This window comes from Gymnodraco acuticeps, unplaced genomic scaffold, assembly GCF_902827175.1.
Source record: "Gymnodraco acuticeps unplaced genomic scaffold, fGymAcu1.1, whole genome shotgun sequence".
Classification (NCBI taxonomy): domain Eukaryota; kingdom Metazoa; phylum Chordata; class Actinopteri; order Perciformes; family Bathydraconidae; genus Gymnodraco; species Gymnodraco acuticeps.
Window position 1 is genome coordinate 2,447,931 of NW_022990270.1, and position 18,915 is coordinate 2,466,845.

The following is an 18,915-nucleotide window of genomic DNA, read 5'->3' on the forward strand; positions in this document are numbered from 1 at the left end:
CCACCAATCACAATCATTCTTGATCAGATCACAGCAGGATAACCGAGCTAGCTCAGCTTGTTGCTCTGATAACTTAAGATCCAGAAGTCCGTGACTAAAATCCTTCATCCGGTTAAATATCGTTAAAAAAATACCAATTGTATGGCAAAACAAGTTTATTTATATAGCACTTTTCAACACAAGGCAATTCAAAGTGCTGTACAAAAAATGAAAGACATTAAGAAAATGGCATTTAAAATCAGTCATTAAAAAGAAAAGATAATAAAAGAAACATTAAAAGAAAAAATACATGGATAATAGTTACAGTGCAGTTTAAGATGTGAATAGTTCAATTAATAGCAGCGACAAAAAGAAAAGTCTTCAGCCTGGATTTAAAAGTAGTCAGAGTTGCAGCGGACCTGCAGGTTTCTGGGAGTTTGTTCCAGATATTTGGAGCATAATAACTGAACGCTGATTTTCCATGTTTAGTTCTGACTGGTATAGCATTAAAGTTCAAGAAAGGATGGTTTGCGGACAAAAAAAACTGTCTTTTCTTCAATTCCTGTATTTTTCCATATCGCAATATATATATCGCAGGAGAAAAAAATATATATCGCAATGTCAGTTTTTTCCAATATCGTGCAGCCCTACCTTCAAGATAGACTTCAGTTTTTTCAATACAAAGTGAGCCAAATGCCTTTAGCAGTTAAATATTGTTTATCATCAAAATCAACTTTATTGTCCATCTTTCAGTTTGTGTGTACAGACAGAGAGATCAAAATACCGTTTCCCACAATCCCGAATACAAAAATACAAATATATATAAAAAGATGTATATCCTATATATACACAATTACCAGACACATTTATACATATGCACACATTAAGATAAAAGCACAACAATCAATATATACAAAATAACATTTACTTCAATATCTTTGGGAAATGTACATCAGTGCAAACATTTATTCAAGCTCTATTGACTCACGTGTGTCTACTCTGAAAATTGCAATTACTGTATATTATGTTTTATTTGTTACCGTCACAAATGAGCGCACGTGACTTTAGAGATTATCTTTAAGACTGTGAGTGTGAGGAGATAAACAGGTAGTCATTTTATTTTCACCAACTTGTATGAATGGATCTACAAAAGCCTCTTTTTGCTTTTACCTACAAGCGGTATGAGCATTTAATCATAGGAACAGAAACTCGTGAGGATTTAACAAAGACAAATCATGCTTTAAAAAATGGTGTTAATATTCAACGTCTAGCTCATAAGACCTTGACATGTTGCCTCTACTGTAGCAGAACAAGGAACACTGTTGCATAGGTTAGCCGTTGCAGTGTAGCTGTCCATGAAGCTCTTCAATTCAGAAAAAGTCCTGCTGCTTTAACAAAAATGGCTTAAAATCGTTAAAGGATGAAGCTGCGGTTGTCATGCTCCGACACAGTTGTTATTACTTGTTGTGCTTCTCAATATAAATGGAGCATCCTGTATGAACTCAGTTAATTGTTAGCAATGCTACTTCAAAAGGACATTTTTGGATTGGACATGCTCTACCACTCTCTTCAAAGAGTAAATCATATTATTTACCACTATGTTGTAGGGTTTGTGTTCATGTGTATGCTTTGATTTTATTATAGCTTCTCTGTGAATATAAAACAATTACGACCTATATATATAAAAGGCATTTTTCATTCCCACCTTTCATCGAATTGCATTACACTTCCTCAAATGTAAATCTGTAACAGAAATCTGCTTTCGGGATAGCAATCTTCGATTAAGGGCATATGAAATATTCTGGTGAAGAGCTCGACATTTCCGCTCAAACTTTATGACATTTGACCGGATTGTGATGCTGGGGTCGCGCCAAATGTCACTCAGAAATGTATAATCCCACTTCAGGCTTGGTTCAGATTTTGATATATTTTGTATGGTAGTCAGGTCGGGTGTGAATTTGCATGCCGTGATTCAATTTCATTTGATATGCCTCATTGAACATGGACTTGGCATTTGTTATCCTATTCATACATTGGTTAGTTGCCAACCTTGGCACAGCACATGTACATATAAGTAGGCTAATAGCAAATGTGACCAATCTCACCTTCAAATATAATGGTGTTCAATCAACTTTGTCAACAGATAAACTTTTATCTTTAGGTTGGTTACATTGCCAAAGTAAAGATTTTAAATGAATCTGGAGATTTTACCAGTTGTTGTGACCTTTTTAAAAGTTAACTTCCCGCCGTGCAGGCAACACAAATGTGAGGGACTACTCAATGTCTCATTAATGAAGTTCTGTCAGGTGACATAGCTATCTCGCTGCACCAGGGTGCCAGACAGGTATTCAGGTCAGACTGCACAGAGCTTTCACCCAGGATGATAGACTGGTCTATTAAAGATTGGTGCAGGGAATGCTCTGGAAGCTTCAGCACAGAGAGCTTCGTTCTTTAGGTTACATTATACATTCTTAAGAGCATTTTGGGAATTGTCTTTGAACACAACTGAAATGTACTTCCAGGTAGTGTTGTCACGATACCAACATTTTGGTTTCGATACCGATACCAAGTCAAGAATTGCGATTCCGATTCTTTTTCGATACTTTTCTTAAAAAAAGGGAAACAGTCTTAAATGTAATTATTGTGCTTTATTTCACATCAGAACCATAACCATAACACAAACTTTTAAACAATGAGAACAATAAACAAAATAAATGATAAGAATTCGTATTAAATAAAATTCAGCATCATCTCAAACAACTTTTTTATTTGATAAAATATAATTGTTTTAATATTTTATTAACATGTAATAGTACAGTAATATAAATAATTATTAACAAAATATATATTGCAGATGTTAGCCACATTGGTAAGTTAGCTAAAAAGATAGCCATATTAGACAGTTATCATTGCCATTAATTGCCTCGTTTGTCACAAAATAAATTACACTGGTTTGACTTAGATTTGAGGGCATGGGCTTGAGCATGATGTAATTATGTTATCTATCACATTCGCTAACCTGTCTGGATGCCGGTTGGCGAGGTGCTTAGCCAAGTTTGATGTGTTGGCTCCCTTGGTTTGCAGGGATCTAAAACATGTCTTACAGACAGGCCTCGTGGTGTCCATAGGCTTGCCCTCACTGTCAGAGATATAGCTCAAATACTTCCAAATTTCGCTTCTGGCGTCTTTTTTGTCAACAAGCCGAGGCGCAGCGGCAGTTGCACTCCCACTTGCAGCCATGCTTCTCGTTTTCTCACATGCTCTGGCAGCTAGCGCGTGGCCGAGTGCACGAGAGAGGGGAGGGACTTAGAACGTGCTTGAGAGGGGCGGGACTTCAGGCACGGCTGCAGTGCAGGGAGTGGAAGCAGAGCGCTGAACACACACGGCTCTTTATTAAAACGGCGCTTTCTCACCGGAGTACTTTTCCCCGTCATTCTTAAAGTACCGATACTAATGAAACGGAGGAATCGTACCGTTTATAACGGCAGGGTATCGCGGTACCTTTCAAGTATCGGTACACCGTGCAACACTACTTCCAGGGTGTCCGCGGGGTCTTAAAAAGTATTACAAGTTGATAAATCAATTTAGCGAAAATTAAGGCTATTAAAAAGTATTAAACGGCATCTTCCAAGGTATTACATTTTGTAGCTTGTATCAATAAGTATATAAATTGTCCAAAGAGGTTGTATTCTACAGTCTGCCTGAATTTAATCATTGCGTAGGTGTGTAGTAGGGCTGTACGATATTGAAAAAAACTGACATTGCGATATATTTTTTTCCCCTGCGATATATATTGCGTTTTTTTAACTATATTTAACCGGATGAAGGATTTTAGTCACGGACGTCTGGATCTTAACTGGTTGACTCATCATACCTTAAGTCATGATCTAACATGTCATGATTAGGGATGCACGATATTGTTTTTTTTTAAACCGATACCTTCCTGCTTCTCAAGACCGATATCGATACCGATAACCGATAATAATATAATATATATATTGAATGTACCTGTAGTTTTTGCACACCTGGTGGTAAAAAAAAGACTAGTAGTGAGCAAATGACATGAGCATTACTACTATGAACAAAACTAACCCTGGGGTCGTCTCTGGCAAACTTCTTGCCTTTTTCAAAAGCCTCGTCGATAGGTAAAAGCCCCGGTGCCTTTGCAGCTGGCTTTGGATTCGCCGCTAGTTTAGCAGCGCAGGCGTCTTCGTACGCTTTTAACACACCATCGTAGCGATGGCGATGTTTCAGGTGACTAATCAGGTTGGAAGTATTATAGCTCGTTGCCTTTTTCCCTCCTCGTGGAACTTCTGCATTGCATTTGTTAATACAAATAGCAAGCGAACTATCTAACTCTGAAACTTTGAAATAGTCCCATACTACCGACGACATGTTTGTTTACTGTCCTGGCTTCACGGCCTTACACCATTTACGTCACAGCCAGGCAGTTAGGGAGCGCTGGATTTGTGAAAAACTCCCCTCTTCCTAAACCACTAATACCACAGTACTGGCAAAACGGAGGAGCCGAGTGAAAAACAAGCGCCCCTCATCCCAATCCACCCACACCGCAGTATTTTTTCTTTTTTTTTACCCAAAAAATATATTGTATATTATCGGGGCTATTAATACTTTTATCGGGTTTATCGGGATGACCTAATATCTAATATCGGACCGATAATTATCGGGCCGATAATTATCGTGCACCACTAGTCATGATAATGCATGTTGCTTACCCTCAAATAAGGGGGTTCATCTGTGAATGAAGAAGAGAAGAACCTTTTTGTATCCAAAATAGTTCCAGATGGCAGATGTTGCTTTTCTTTTTGGAAGTAAATCTTCATTCTCGCCGGTATTGTCCTCCTGTGCCTCGCTCATTTTTTACCGGTGTTTTGATGGTCTGCAAACTAGCGGGGCGGGGCCTGCTGTGATCTGATCAAGAATGATTGTGATTGGTGGTTTGCTGTGCATGCAGAGCCTGCATGTCACTCACTCAAGTACCCCTGACATGAGAGCCGCGCAAGTTTTCCTTTTGTAGCAAGCAGCAAAATAATTGTAACATTACCTACTTAATATCGCACGTCCAAAAAAAATGAAAAAAAATGTAATAACAAAATTAATAATATCGCACGTCCCTGCGATGTGAATATCGCGGTTATCGCCGTGACACGATATATCGTTCAGCCCTAGTGTGTAGTGTGATTCTGTGTAGTTTATTTATGGCATCCCGTTGGATTTGACGTCATCTGAACAGGACATCGCACGCTCACTGCTTGATAGCGCGCAAAGGTCCGTTTACGCCGATTGTTAAACAACATCGTTATGGGGAAATGCAAGTCTGCGTCCAAATGGTTGGAAGATAAGGAGGAAGGACGATCAATACTGTATATAGTCAATGTGAGGTAAAGTGTGTCGCCAAGGTAACTGGTTAAAACTCGAAGTGGCGATGAGGTCTTAAAATGTATGGAAAGGGTCTTAAAAGGCATTACATTTGACTTCAGGATTCCTGCATATGAGGAGCTCCAGTCCAGAGCTTGCATTAAAATATAGATTATTTCTGACTTCACAGACATCGTCCTACATCTAAAAATAAGCTTAAATGCACCCTTCACACATTTACAATAACAATTTAAAGGGAAAAACAACATTAACTGTAGTATACTGTCTGTTTGAGCCACCAGAGAAGATAAATTAGTACATGGCATTGTTTTTATAGGTACAAATAACTATTGTTTCAAAAGATTACATTATTACATTACATGTTACTTGTTAGACGCTTTTATCCAAAGCAACTTACATACTCAATACTGTGAGCAATCCCCACAGGAGCAATTTGGGGTGAAGTGTGTTGCCCAGGGACACAACGACATGCTGACTGCAGTGGGGTTTGAACCTGTGCTCCCCTGATCCCAACACCAAGGCTCTATCCACTGCACCACACGCCTCCTAAAAAAAGATATTCTGACTTTTGGTGTTTTGATGATGGCCATTAGCACTGTCTCATCTGCTGATCCTGAATATCCTTTACTGTACGTCTTCCACTGGGATGGGAGGTGGCAACTGTGACCGCCATAAAATAAGATTCCCATCATTCTTCATCTAAATTTGTTAGATTTCCATACACCTTTATTAAGCCAGGAAGGTCCCATTCGGATACAAGATCTTGTTTTCAAGCGAGTCCTGGTCAAGAGGGGTCAAGGGTCAAGACAGTTAAACATAAAAACAATTCAACATGTGAGAATACAATAGAAAAGAGGGAAATGGAAGATATACAGAGGCTAATACAGGCCGTACCAGTAATCCATAATCTGATCTCATTCCACCTGAGTGAAGGATTATGTAAAACAGCAGTATGTTTCCATTCATCAGATTGTTCCTTTTTAATAATCCCAAATGATGTGTGCATTTAAATTGACATTATAATCCAATCATTTGTTTCCCTAATGAAATTAAGCATTTGAATATCGCATATTCACCAGCATTTCACCAAAAATGTAATTGTTAATTCTCTATTTTTATTTCTACAATTACAGTAATTTAGCGATGGTATTTTTGCAATGGACCCAGATACAATTAGGTACTATTACTACTTAGTATTTACTTACTTAATTACTTAGCGCTATTGATGTGGAATGATAATGCTTCAGTACAGCACGCTGGTGCAGTGCCATTGTTCAAATCAAAGCGTGTTGATATACCTATAATGTTATTATCAACGTCTAAAAAAAGGCACATTTAACAGAATAGGCTTATTTTAATATGTGGCTTTTGATGAATACATCTGCTATTTTGATTCCCTGTGTGAAAAGCTTATGATAAGCCTCAAAGCTTAGGCTCGGAGGTTACTGGGTAAATAGAGACCCCTGCAGACAGTTTGAGGTATCTGTTTTTGTCTCACTACAGAGTGAATGTGTGGAAATGGAGCTGCTTCACTTGGAATAGTACACCTGTATAATTTACCCCCTCCACATTTAATTTAGCCTATGGATAATACTGTTTCCTGTCCAGGCTGCTAAGGACGTTTGTTGTCTTGTGTTTCTCCCCAGGATGCAGTCAATTTGTTCGGTGGAACCACAGTTTTCAAAGTACAACAGAAATCTGATAACCTGATGCTTCGATTTACAGATGAGGTGAGTCGTGAGATGAATTGCAATGGCTTGATAGGTAGTATTTTCTCAAGGTCTGTCCTAACACCATCACTCTCTTTCAAGATCAAGACCATTACTTTTATTCCACTATAACAAATTTAAATGGTAAACTAATGGTTTTCTGGGTTTTCATTTATAGTTTTTATTCGTGTTGCAGTGCTGCACAGCCTCCTTAAATTGAAATATTACCAAAAATATTTGACTAGTCAGCAGGGGCGGACTGGGACTAAAAATCAGCCCGGGACTATCGACCAGCCCACTTTGGTACCGCTAGTAAATACCGCTAGTAAATACCGCTAGTAAATACCGCTAGTAAATAGTCAACGGAGGGTGCTATTGACTTATTCGACCGGCCCACTTCAGTACCGGCCCATCGGGATTTGTTTAAAACTACATTTGGAAGACTCCTTGTGTACCCAGCTACTTTTACATTACCTTTAACAAGCTGTTGATTTAACAAAAGCAACACACAGGGCTTTCATGGGCACAGCTTGAATGTGTTTGTGTGTTTCCTGCAGGGAGTGAGGCGCATAATGAGGATGCAGTTTGATGGGAGTAGCAAGACAGAGGCAATAAATGGTTGTTCCAACGCTGTGAAAAAACTGATGGAGTACACGTCTGTCACCGCTCAGGAGGACGCCCCATTGCCCCCCAAATCAGTCCCCTGCTGAGACCCCTGCACCAGTGATACAGGTTGCCCACTTTACAATTTAGGAAATTGTTTGTACTGTTAAAATGTGTTAGAAAATCCTTCTGACATAGATGGCTTAGTCGTGGCTGTACAGTATTATAGACATACTGCTTTGCTTGACCTTTTATAGTCTTTGTTTGGTAGAAATCAGACGCTTACCTCATATGTCACCGTTGTACATTTTAAAATAAAATATCAGCTTCATTTTAAAGTGCCATAATTAATGTTATAATCAGAACTGATTGCATAAACTCAAGTTTTGTGCTGTGGTCAGTTTCATCAGCAGTGGCTAAAGTATGTTCACTAGATGGTGCTATTTACAGTACTGTCTTAATGTTAGCCTCTGCAGCTACAGTAGGATGAGAGCATGTACTGTACATGAATCAGAAGCAAATCACAATACAATATATTGTGTAGAATACAGTGTGTCCCACCATAACGAATACACACAAAATGATAAAAGTAATTAATAAATACAAGCTTAAGGTGGCATACCTTTTAAGTCACTGGATGAATTCTTAAAATTGCCTTTAACAGTCAAATTGTTGATTATGAAACCGAGAACAATATAACGTGCTTTCAAAGCATTCAGTTAACGTTAAGATTCGATCTACCTCAAAAAGTCTGTACTGCTTCATTTCAGTAGCAACATTTTATATTCTTTAAATGTGAAAACACTCGGTTAATCCTTGATTCTAATGTTTAGTAAAACTTCAATCCAGCCATGTGAATAACAACCTTTAACACGAAGGTCAGAGACATAAATGGACTCTTTAGTGAACAGACACAGTACAGAAGTTCACAGTGAAGATGAACGGGCTTTGGGGCGTGGATATGTTTAAATGAATAATGAAGCCATTGATCGAAACCTATGGAGTCACACTGAGTTCATCTTCTGTTGTGTGTCTGTGTGCAGCAAGCGGCTGTGGGAGCTGAGCCTGAAGTGGCCCAGGGATCAGTGACCATCAGGCGTATTACTCAGGTAGGGATTGTAAAGTTACAAGTGAGATATAACAGAATTAGGTACCACTTTACAATAAGACTACCCTTATAAAAGGTTTACGAATAGTTTGTAATTCATTTATTAATTAGGTTGCGAACACTTTATAAATCATTAATAAGCTTTTATAAGACATGAGATGAACAGGGCAACTGTGACCGGTTGCTTGCCAAATAGTGAACCCACATTTATCTGTACTGCTAAGCCTTATAGTGGCTACCTAGCTTACTTCGTCTCCTTCATCAGCCAGCATCCTTGGTATCTGTTGTTCACTGAGTTGAATCTAGCTAAGTAGCCATTATAAGGCTTAGTCATCTTGCCAAATAGTGAGCCTGTGTTGATGTATGCAAACTATGATATAACTGGTTTATAAATGAAGGGTAGTCTTATTGTAAGGTGGTACCCAGAATTAAATACTCGCTGTGCAACATATTCATTGTAATTTTGTTTTATATATTACTGAAGAGCATTGATTTTCATATGGCGCAGGGTGCTAAGTGCCTATACTTTCTTAAATTGAGCATTAACATAGGTGTTTCTATTGTTTGTCTGCTTTTAATTCACTGTTCATTTCAAGTATTTCTCTGACTCAGGTAGTGATTGTAAAGTTACAAGGGAGGCTGTGGCTCAGTGGGATTGTGCGCTGAACTTTGAATCACGGGGTAGCAAGTTCGAGTCCCACTGCAGTCAGCATGTCGTTGTGTCCCTGGGCAAGACACCTCACCCCAAATTGCTGTGCAACATATTCATTGTAATTTTGTTTATATATAACTAAAGGGTGTCTATACTTTCTTAAATTGAGCATGAACATATGTGTTTCTATTGTTTGTCTTTCCACAGCACATCTTGGGAGAGCATGCTTTGATTCTGCCTCAATTGTATCGCAACAATTCTATGATTCAAGGTGACTTGGAGTCCACCCTGCGTGTGTTACTGATGGATCCCAGCTTTCCCGCATTTGTGGAGAAAGTGGAGGGTGAGCTGAAGAAAATCCTCTCAGAGTGAAGAGTCCCAACAACCGCTGACGGCAGAAGTCAGTGCAACGTTTTTATTCGTGTAGAGTTTGTGTAGACAGTGCCTGGTGGTGGTTATGGGTTGTTACTGTACTGCAGACGTTGTTGTAAATGTTACACTGTGGTAGTTATTGTATTCACCCTGAAGAGGATGCTTCTCATGGTATTGCATTCAAGTGGTTAAAGGAAGAATACAACAAAAAAAGCTGGTTTCATTTTTTTACATTTTTATTCAGAAAAAAAATATTGGTCTCACTCATATGTTTGATCGTGGCTATATACTCTGGTCCCTCTGGTCCCACCTTAACGCCGGCCCATTCCCACCGCAACACACATTTATACATCGTATTGAAAGAGGAGTCATGCAGCTACAGCCGTGAATGTTGCTATGCCAGCTTCCAAGTGATCCCACAATATTAAAGCTTCACTGAGTTAAACAAACTGCCCTCCATATATCTATTTAAGAATACATATTGCATAGGATTATAGCCATGCTATACAGTTAAAGAGAGAACAAATAGAAAGTAAAAATCAATCAATGAAATTGGGAAATATAAAAAAAAAAAAAATCTTTTACAGATTTCCTATCATTTGAACACTCATACTTCAACATATACAAGACACCTAAGTTACTCTGGAAAGAAAAAAATAATAATACACTTTTCGTTTAGATAGATAAACACACAGGAGTCATTTTCTGTAAGCACTCTCAATTAAATGTAAATACTGCCAGTCATTGAAGCCGTTGCTTCACAATAAAAGTTCTGTTAAAAGTGGACTCATCGTCACAAAATCAAACAGTTAAATGACCATGATATGCTGTACAAATTGTCAAGAATAAAACAAACTATATATATGTATATATATACATATACATGTATATATTATAGGGATGACTCCATAAAAAACATAGGTCATTTTAGATGCAAAAAAAGCCACACGGGGATAACAACAGAAAATCTCTATTCTGAGTATCCTATTGCGTAATTACCTTGCATGCATTGTACATGATATGTAATACAAAAGGGATCACCTCATTTGAGGATATGATTAAATCAATAAAGGAGACATCAACAGCACATTAAAATGTGTACACCTTTGTGGTGGTTTAGTCATTATTCGTCATCCTGAAACCTCCACGATAGACTGAATAAGGCATGCTTAAGACAGCCATTATGTTCTTTTTGTTGCCAGTGTTATGCTGATATTGTTTCTCATACAATGAGACAAGATATGCTTTTTTTCGAAACTGCCCGGAGCTCTCTCCACCTCTGATACCTCCAGAAACTGCAGTTTAGCCATCTCATCTGTGAAGAGAATCAAGAGAAGGCGTGACTATGGATAATCCTCACAGCGAGTTCTATATTTAGCCCCATCCCCTACAACAGTGTCTTACTTGAGTAAATTGCTTATTTTGCATTCCTCTGGCGAATGTTTTTATCCTTGTGGTTGTTTGTTGAATTTGTTTTCCTGGGGAAAAAAGGGGTTGAGATTTAGTGACATTCAGGTAATGGCTAAATAAAATCACAGCACCCAGTAAATCAGCATGAATGATAAGTGTGAGTGATGTACTCACATTGGTACCGCTGGTTCATCGTCTTGGACAAGAGAAAAGAAGAAAAGGGATGAAATCAGAACCCAGATATTAGATACAGAATATCTGCTGCATGTTTCAACACATTTTACTGCAAACATATTGACTTTTCTGACAGATTTCCCAATTGGTGTGAAAATCAACCTGAATTTCGCTTGTTATAGACTACCAAAATCCTTCAGTGAACATAAATGTGGTGGGAAGATGCAGCTGACAGCACAGATTGCTGTGAATATCTGAATGCTGGTGTGGCAGAGTCGTGACGGTGGGAAGCTCTGACATCACGACATGGGAGAGAGCTGCTGAACAGCTTTGAATGCACCAGCCTTTTGTCTGATTTACAGACTCAGAAGGAAACCACAAGAATTCACAGATTTGAGTAGCTGCTTGCATTAAAGAGGAACACAATGTGTAGTAAAGGGGCTGAACATGTGGTATGGTCTAATAAGCGCATATCTAATGCCAAGCTTTCTAAACATAACTCCACATACTCTCCACTGAATCTCAGGGGTTTCCTGTTCATTAGAGACTGAGCATATGTGTAGGAGGATTACAGATGGCTCACTTAAAGCCTTCTTTTAAATTACACTTAGCAATGTCAGTGATTTTGAAAGAGTTGGTGTCACATTGTGACTGACTTGGCATAACAACAAGAATCCCTTCAAAGCTTGCTCTCAGCATTAATTCCCTGCAGCTCACAGTGGTTCATATCTACGTGCAGTGCTATTTCTATTCATTGTAACAACATGGAAAAATTGCACGTTTCGAAGTAAAGTGAAAAACATAACATACATTGCAATGTAACAGTCATAAAACACTGCAGGAAGTGGCGAAAAATAGTGAATATTGTGTGACAAGTTAGTCAGAGAAAGACCCACAGCCTCGGGGTTGACAGGGTGGTTGGTGTTTGGCATACTGATGAAAATGTGTCAACAGGTAGGTATTGGTAACCAGTCAGTCAGTGAGATATTTTCCATGCAGTTAGAGATAAACAGCATGGCAGTAATGTGGAGCAGATTATGGCAGTTATAATGTCAGACAAAAACATGGTTGTGTGATTACTTGGGGGAGGAGCATCTGTTGGCATGACCCACAGTTGTAACACCTAATATCTATACACCACAAAAACTATACTTACTATAATTGTTTTGCAAGCACACATTTTACTGTAACATATATGTTTTGCTGATTGCAGTTGTTTTCTCTAACGTCTGGGTGCATGTTTTTTAGCTTTAAGTTTGCTTTATTATTACATTAAGTGAGCTGTTATTAAGCACAGCAGCATCTGTACATTTAGCAACTGGTTTTGAAACGCTGTATAGAATTGTCAGGCTGACAGGCTCTGCCTAAAAGCCATCTTGGCTCTGGAGTCTAAAAGTGTTCAAACACAGCAAAGCCATCAAGAGAGCAGAATTCATAATGCATGCAGACAGGGATGCTAAAGGGAGAATTTAGAGAGGCTGTGCATCGTGAGCAGGGACTTCTCGTTCCTGATTTGAATGGCATAGACATGGCGAATATAATCCACCTTAATCGCTTCATTTTTCCAGTAGATGAATTCCAACTAGAGGCCATGCAGAGAGCCCACTTGAGCTGGGAGGGTTAGTATGTGCAATGCATGCATTTTGAGCAAGTATTGTAGTGAAGTGCAGTTTTTCCCCTAATGATTTACAATTGTTATGGATCATTAGCAAACAGTGTTCTGAAATGACCTAATGCTATTTGAATAAAGATAACAGATGATTATAAATGCAGTTAGCTTAGTGTTTTAATGGTTCAGTATACATTGTTATGTTCAACTAAGGACATGTAGGTACCTACAAACTGATATATATTACTGAGTAAAACTGAATGTATTGTATGTCTATGTGATGCAATAGCAACTGGTGTTGATGCTAATGAATGGTTCATCAGTGGGTTGTTAAGCATCAATGATCACTATTGTTAACCAGTTAATGTTTGGTCTCACTCTTAAGCTATGTGTGGGAAAAAGAGAATCCCAGATGAAGATCACTTTCAAATACTGAAGCCACGAACAGATGTTTCTATTTCATATCCGTCACACATTGAACTCGTATTTAGTTGGAACTACAATTACATTTGTAGATCTCTCCCATGAAAAGCAGGATGTGCCCTGAAGCTCAATGTGTGCAGTCTGTATTAAGAGTGTACTGTGGTCCAGTTGGAGTGATTCGTATATTAGTGGTTGGGATTTTGTTTTTTATCTTGTGTTCATGCTTTATTTGGAAATGAAAAGAAAGCAAAGCTACGGGAGTAGAGGTCAGACAGAACCTGTGGTGACTGGAAACACCCTCGGGCTTTCCAGACATTTTATTCTCTCCACATTCTCATTGTCGGATTTAGCCTCCAAAAACACGGGACATTTCTTTTGGAAAAGCTGATTGTATGCTAGGAATAAAAAGACAAAACTAAGGATAATAAGTACGTTGAAATAATTGCATAAATTGGTTATGTATGTTAACAAATCTAACTTTTTGATTCCTGTGTTTTTATTTGTTCATACAGCTGTGTTTTTGATATGTTGGCATAATGTTAAGACCTACTGGTGTAACCTCAATTAGCCACTAGGGTAAAAAGACATGTTTCTTTGGCGCTGTAAGGCTTCGACTGTATCTGCCTTAACGACTCAAGTTTTCTCCTTTTTATAATATACATTATAATGAAGAACAAGGGTCCTGTATTAGAGGATTTACATGTTAGTATTCATTTAATTTAATGTTCTTATTGAGTTATAAAAACACCAATGTGTTGTTAAGAGTGGTCCTAAAGTGTTATGTCTTAATAGTTCTACCTGTCCATTTACAGTGCGTCTGCTTGAGTGACTTACTCCAAATTGGTAAGATAATATTTGTTTAAAATAAAAATTCACTTCATATAAGAAGTATACATATGTTTGCATTCACCAAGCAGAGGCACAGTTACGGCCCGTCCACACTACAGCTTCAAAAAAAGCTTGGAGCTGGGCGTGTCTGAAGCTCGACCAACAACCAATCACATGAATCTCCCGCCCCTGACACACAAGCAGCGGTTTGATTGGCTAGAGCTTGTACTGGCATATGATTTGATTGGCTGACGCTTCCACCGAAAGCTTCAGAAGCTTCAAAAGTTGAACATTGCTCAACTTTTGCAGCCTGAAACGCCAGGAAAGCTCCGCTCTGCTTCCCACAATGCAGTTCGGCGAAAAGTGACGTCACCCCATTCAAAGTGAATGGGCAGACGCGTTGGAAACCGTTTTTGAAGCTGTTGAAGCTGTAGTGTGGACGGGCCGTTACCCAAGAACTGAATCAAGGCATGCAGGTTTTGGGGATTTAAATATCTAAAAAAGCAATTTAAAAATGGGGAAAGTTTTGTCATTAACAGTCAAAGTTAATAACTTTATCTTCTGCTCCCAAGCCTAACAGTTAATTGACATGATTAAGTTACCCTGTGACATTAGGACTGCTTACATACATGTACAGGCATTCATTTGAATTAAGAACAGTTAAGGAAAGAAAATGGATTTGAATCCAAGTTAAAACATAAAAAAACATGTCGGACATTATGGGTTCAACCTTATGAAAGGGGAAATGAATGAAGACACATGTTCATTTCACAATAACGTATATAAGAAATAAACGTTACTGCATTAATATCTCAGCTTCTGGTTTGTAAACACATATTGACAGAAATAAATGACATCTCCGAAACCATGCAGAATCTCTCACTTACCACCCGGTTAGATTATGTTTCCATTTGGAAAGATTGGGGAAGGGAAAAGAATAGTAACCAATTAAGTATATATAATAAGTATATATAGCGACAGGCTGACAAAACCCACGTTAATGTTTTTTGCTATCAACATGAAAACAAACAAACAGACAGCCAACTCTTTGAAAGATTAGCCTCTGTTGAGTAGTTTACAAATGTATAAAGGTCATATTTACATGCATCCAAGGCAATCCGAGACATTTCTTTGATACATATATCCATTGAGAGAAGATGCAACCTTGTGGTAATTCTCTGTAAACATCTTATTGATTAAATAACAGTGTGTAGAATTCAGTGGAATTTATCGGTTGGAACCTATGGTGGCTTCAGGTAATATTAAAACAAGCCCTTCTCTAAATCCAGTGTTTTTCATAGTGGTGCAACACGGCAAACATTACAATAGTATTCTTATTAAAACATGTTTATGAAATGATATTATACATCTGGCACTTAATTCCCCTAAATCCTAGACACTGGTTCTTTAAGATGTGATGCACTTTGCTTTTGATGACTTTTGACAATACTTTCTATGGCAAAATCAGACACAAATAACCCTCTAAAATGTTTGAAATTGCAACATTGTTCTTTAAATAATGGCCTTCATTCATACTCTTCATTCATATTATGTGTTAGTGCCTACTGCTCATAACACGGACAAAGCTTTCTTACCTTCAATAATGTCGTCTGGATTCTTGCGTCTCTCGTACACAACGATGATGACTACTAGGATAATAATTTCTGCAAGCACACCCAGGAAAGGCCAAAGCGGTGCAAGGTTGCTCCGCACCCGTAGAATGGTGGTCTCGGCAGTGTTTCCAATCACACTAGTGGCATTGCATTGGTAAACGGCAGGATCGGTGAGTATATCCAGCTTCAGTATGTTGAGCTCTGTGTAGTTGTCTCTGATGGTGATGAAGAAGCGACCAGTGGAGTTGTCGATGTCCTGCAACACAACAACCATTCCTTAAAGTTGATTAAATTAGGAAGACTTAACTTGGAGTAAGGAAAGGCAAGTTTATTTATATAGCACTTTTCAACACAAGGCAATTCAAAGTGCTTTACACAAAATGAAAGACATTAAGAGCATACAACACATTAGAAACATTAAAAGCAAAGATAATAAAACATTAATAGCACAGGTACATGAATACAAACAATATACATGAGTAAATATATAGCATGCCTTCATTTTTATACTATTATACTGTACTATTATACCCTGTCTGTCTGTTTCAATATGCTTTATTGGCAATATTGACAATGCATCAAGTAATGATACAATAAGAAAGGTACAAAGAAGACAGTAGTAGTAGTTGGAGAGTATTGAAGTTGTTAGCATTGTATCTCTGTTTTCATATTTATGTATACATACAGTATTCAGTATATATATTACATTACACTTGTTAGACGCTTTTATCCAAAGCAACTTACATACTCAATACTGTGGACAATCCCCACAGGAGCAATTTGGGGTGAAGTTTCTTGCCCAGGGACACAACGACATGCTGACTGCAGTGGGGTTTGAACCTGACCCCCTGATCCGAACACCAACGCACAATCCACTGCACCACACGCCTCCTCATATATATATATATTCTGTATATACAGTATATTGGCATACCGTGTAAGATGTTCCGTCCATTTTACGCCATGTCCAGGTGGGATGTGGGTACCCGACAGACTTGCAGTAAAGCATTGCATTTTCCCCCTCGTTTTTATTCTCACTTCGCTTGTGACCATGGATTGCAGGTTTTGCTGGAAAGGTGAAACAAACAAATAAAAAACGGATCATTAGCTGAGTTGGCAGAAGTAAGACGTTCAAAGGCACGTTTTAGCAGCTACCAGATGGCATGAATAAGGAAAGCGTGATTGGCTGCTCTGGCTGTGGTAATAATGTGTGTTATTCAGCTGTCTGTGTAAAAGAGAGGAGTGTAATTAAGAGTCTCTATAGCACTGCTGATCATTCTCCCTTTCTTATTCCACCACTTTAAACTTTAGCAGTCCAGATCAAATCACATTGCATTATTTAATTGAAGTCATGTAATTACTTCCCAGTATCTCACACAGAGAAATAAATGTTTCCTTCATTTCAAGGCTATCCTTTTTTCCACTTGGCTCCACAATCTTTATTATTCTGTATAAAAAACGATGCTGATTCCAAAGTAAATCATTTTTAGCACATGCTGTGGCACTAATTATATTCTAATTATTAGAGTACAGCTCCCCTGAGTCTTTAACATAGACATGCAGGCAAAACCTCAGGGGGGCTGTAGTTGATAAATGCTTACAAATAGCTTTCCCTTTATTCATATTAAGAAGGGTATATTTGTATGAAATACCAGTCGTGTTCAAGCTGTATAGAAAGATTAAACATAGACACAATAACCCAGTATGATTTTGTAGATTATTAGAAAAATAGATTAAAGAAAGGATATTTGTAAAGCGGCATTAAGTAGAACAGATGGTTGGACTGGACTTCAACCCTTAATAAAACTGGTTTGCAGCTATTTTGTGAGCCTGTATACCCAAAACCCCAGCAAGGGGGAATATCACTATGGAAGAGATAAAAGCATTTCAATACAATTCATAACGAGTTCAGGGAAGCGGGGAATCAGTATAATATGCGTTACCAGATGTTCCCATTCAAAATGATTCTATAGTCAATTCCACAAAGGAGATTGTGTGCCAAAGGAAAACGGTGTAAATTGTCCCCGATTAATGAATAAACTGCTGATAAAAATGCAAGACAAAGGTTTTGAATTTAATAAATTGTCGGCATATGTCATAAGGCACTGCAACAGATGCCAAGTCCGACTGATCCATCCATAGAAGTCTTTCCCAAAGGTGTGACACAGACTCTCCGTGTAACTCTGCACAGCGGCAGGAAGATAACTGTTCCTGCTTTCCCGCTAATCCTCAAAATGACAATAATTCCTTCCATGCAATTAAGCAGGATAAGAGAGACGCCTGGAGTTGGCATTTTTCAGCTGCGCATGGATAATGCAGCAGGAGGGGTCTGAGCTCTTTGCTGACATCACTGCTGTGTAATTATGGTGCGCACGTGCTCCCTGAGCAGGGGAGTGGCCAAGCTCGTTGGTGCCTTATCTTGACTGTATTATGTCGGTGACAGACAGCACAGAGACAGCCCTCAGTGTGGGGCTACAACAGGCAGAAACCTCCATTTCACACTCCTGACTACGATTACTGGGATTATTAATCCGCGTGCTAGACGGAGGTAAAGTGACATATTGATGTGAGAAGGTTGTGCAAGGTCAAAGCTGTCAGAAGGAATTTAAAAGAACTGATAGAGGTGACATTTAGATTGCAATTTAATCAAATCCTTTTTGTTTTAAGTGGTGACATGTTATGATTGACATGAATTGCATACACTTGGATGGTTAATAATAATTATTGCATGCATGTTAAAATATTTCATGCTGACATTTGGGGAATATGATGAACGAAATATGTATCTATGGTAAGCTTAGTATCACAGACAATAAACTCCACTGCTGCCACAGAGATGGCTGGGACGGGATTCAGAGCCTTAATCCTACAACATCACAGAAGCCTCCATCTGTTGCCTCTGAGCTGAGTCCTGCAAGGATGAGTGTGCCAAGGACACTGTAGGCGAGGGATCTCAGTGAACTGCTGCCAGAAGCGCAGTGCAAAGCTGGCTGGCAGGACAGCGGGCTTGCTACCTGGGTCACAAAAGATCTCAA

The 18,915-nt window shown here is 38.6% G+C and overlaps 2 protein-coding genes across 2 annotated transcripts in view; one reads left to right on the forward strand and one right to left on the reverse strand.

The window, feature by feature from the left end:
• rec114 (REC114 meiotic recombination protein) overlaps positions 1-10,036 on the forward strand; it is an 18,804-nt gene extending 8,768 nt beyond the window's left edge. Inside the window, 5 exon segments of the mRNA XM_034220843.1 lie at positions 7,026-7,109; positions 7,646-7,774; positions 7,776-7,820; positions 8,735-8,800; positions 9,659-10,036. Of these exon segments, the coding sequence (XP_034076734.1) occupies positions 7,026-7,109; positions 7,646-7,774; positions 7,776-7,820; positions 8,735-8,800; positions 9,659-9,823 (489 nt within the window). The 3' untranslated portion in view covers positions 9,824-10,036.
• Positions 10,037-10,038: 2 nt separating this feature from the next.
• The window catches only part of nptnb (neuroplastin b), a 29,263-nt gene continuing 20,386 nt past the window's right edge, over positions 10,039-18,915 (reverse strand). The window contains exons 5-9 of the mRNA XM_034220842.1: positions 16,815-16,948; positions 15,863-16,136; positions 11,408-11,429; positions 11,228-11,301; positions 10,039-11,138 (exon numbers count right to left, since the gene is read on the reverse strand). Coding sequence (XP_034076733.1) covers positions 11,241-11,301; positions 11,408-11,429; positions 15,863-16,136; positions 16,815-16,948 — 491 coding nt within the window. The 3' untranslated portion in view covers positions 10,039-11,138; positions 11,228-11,240. The remainder of the gene's footprint in view (positions 11,139-11,227; positions 11,302-11,407; positions 11,430-15,862; positions 16,137-16,814; positions 16,949-18,915) is intronic.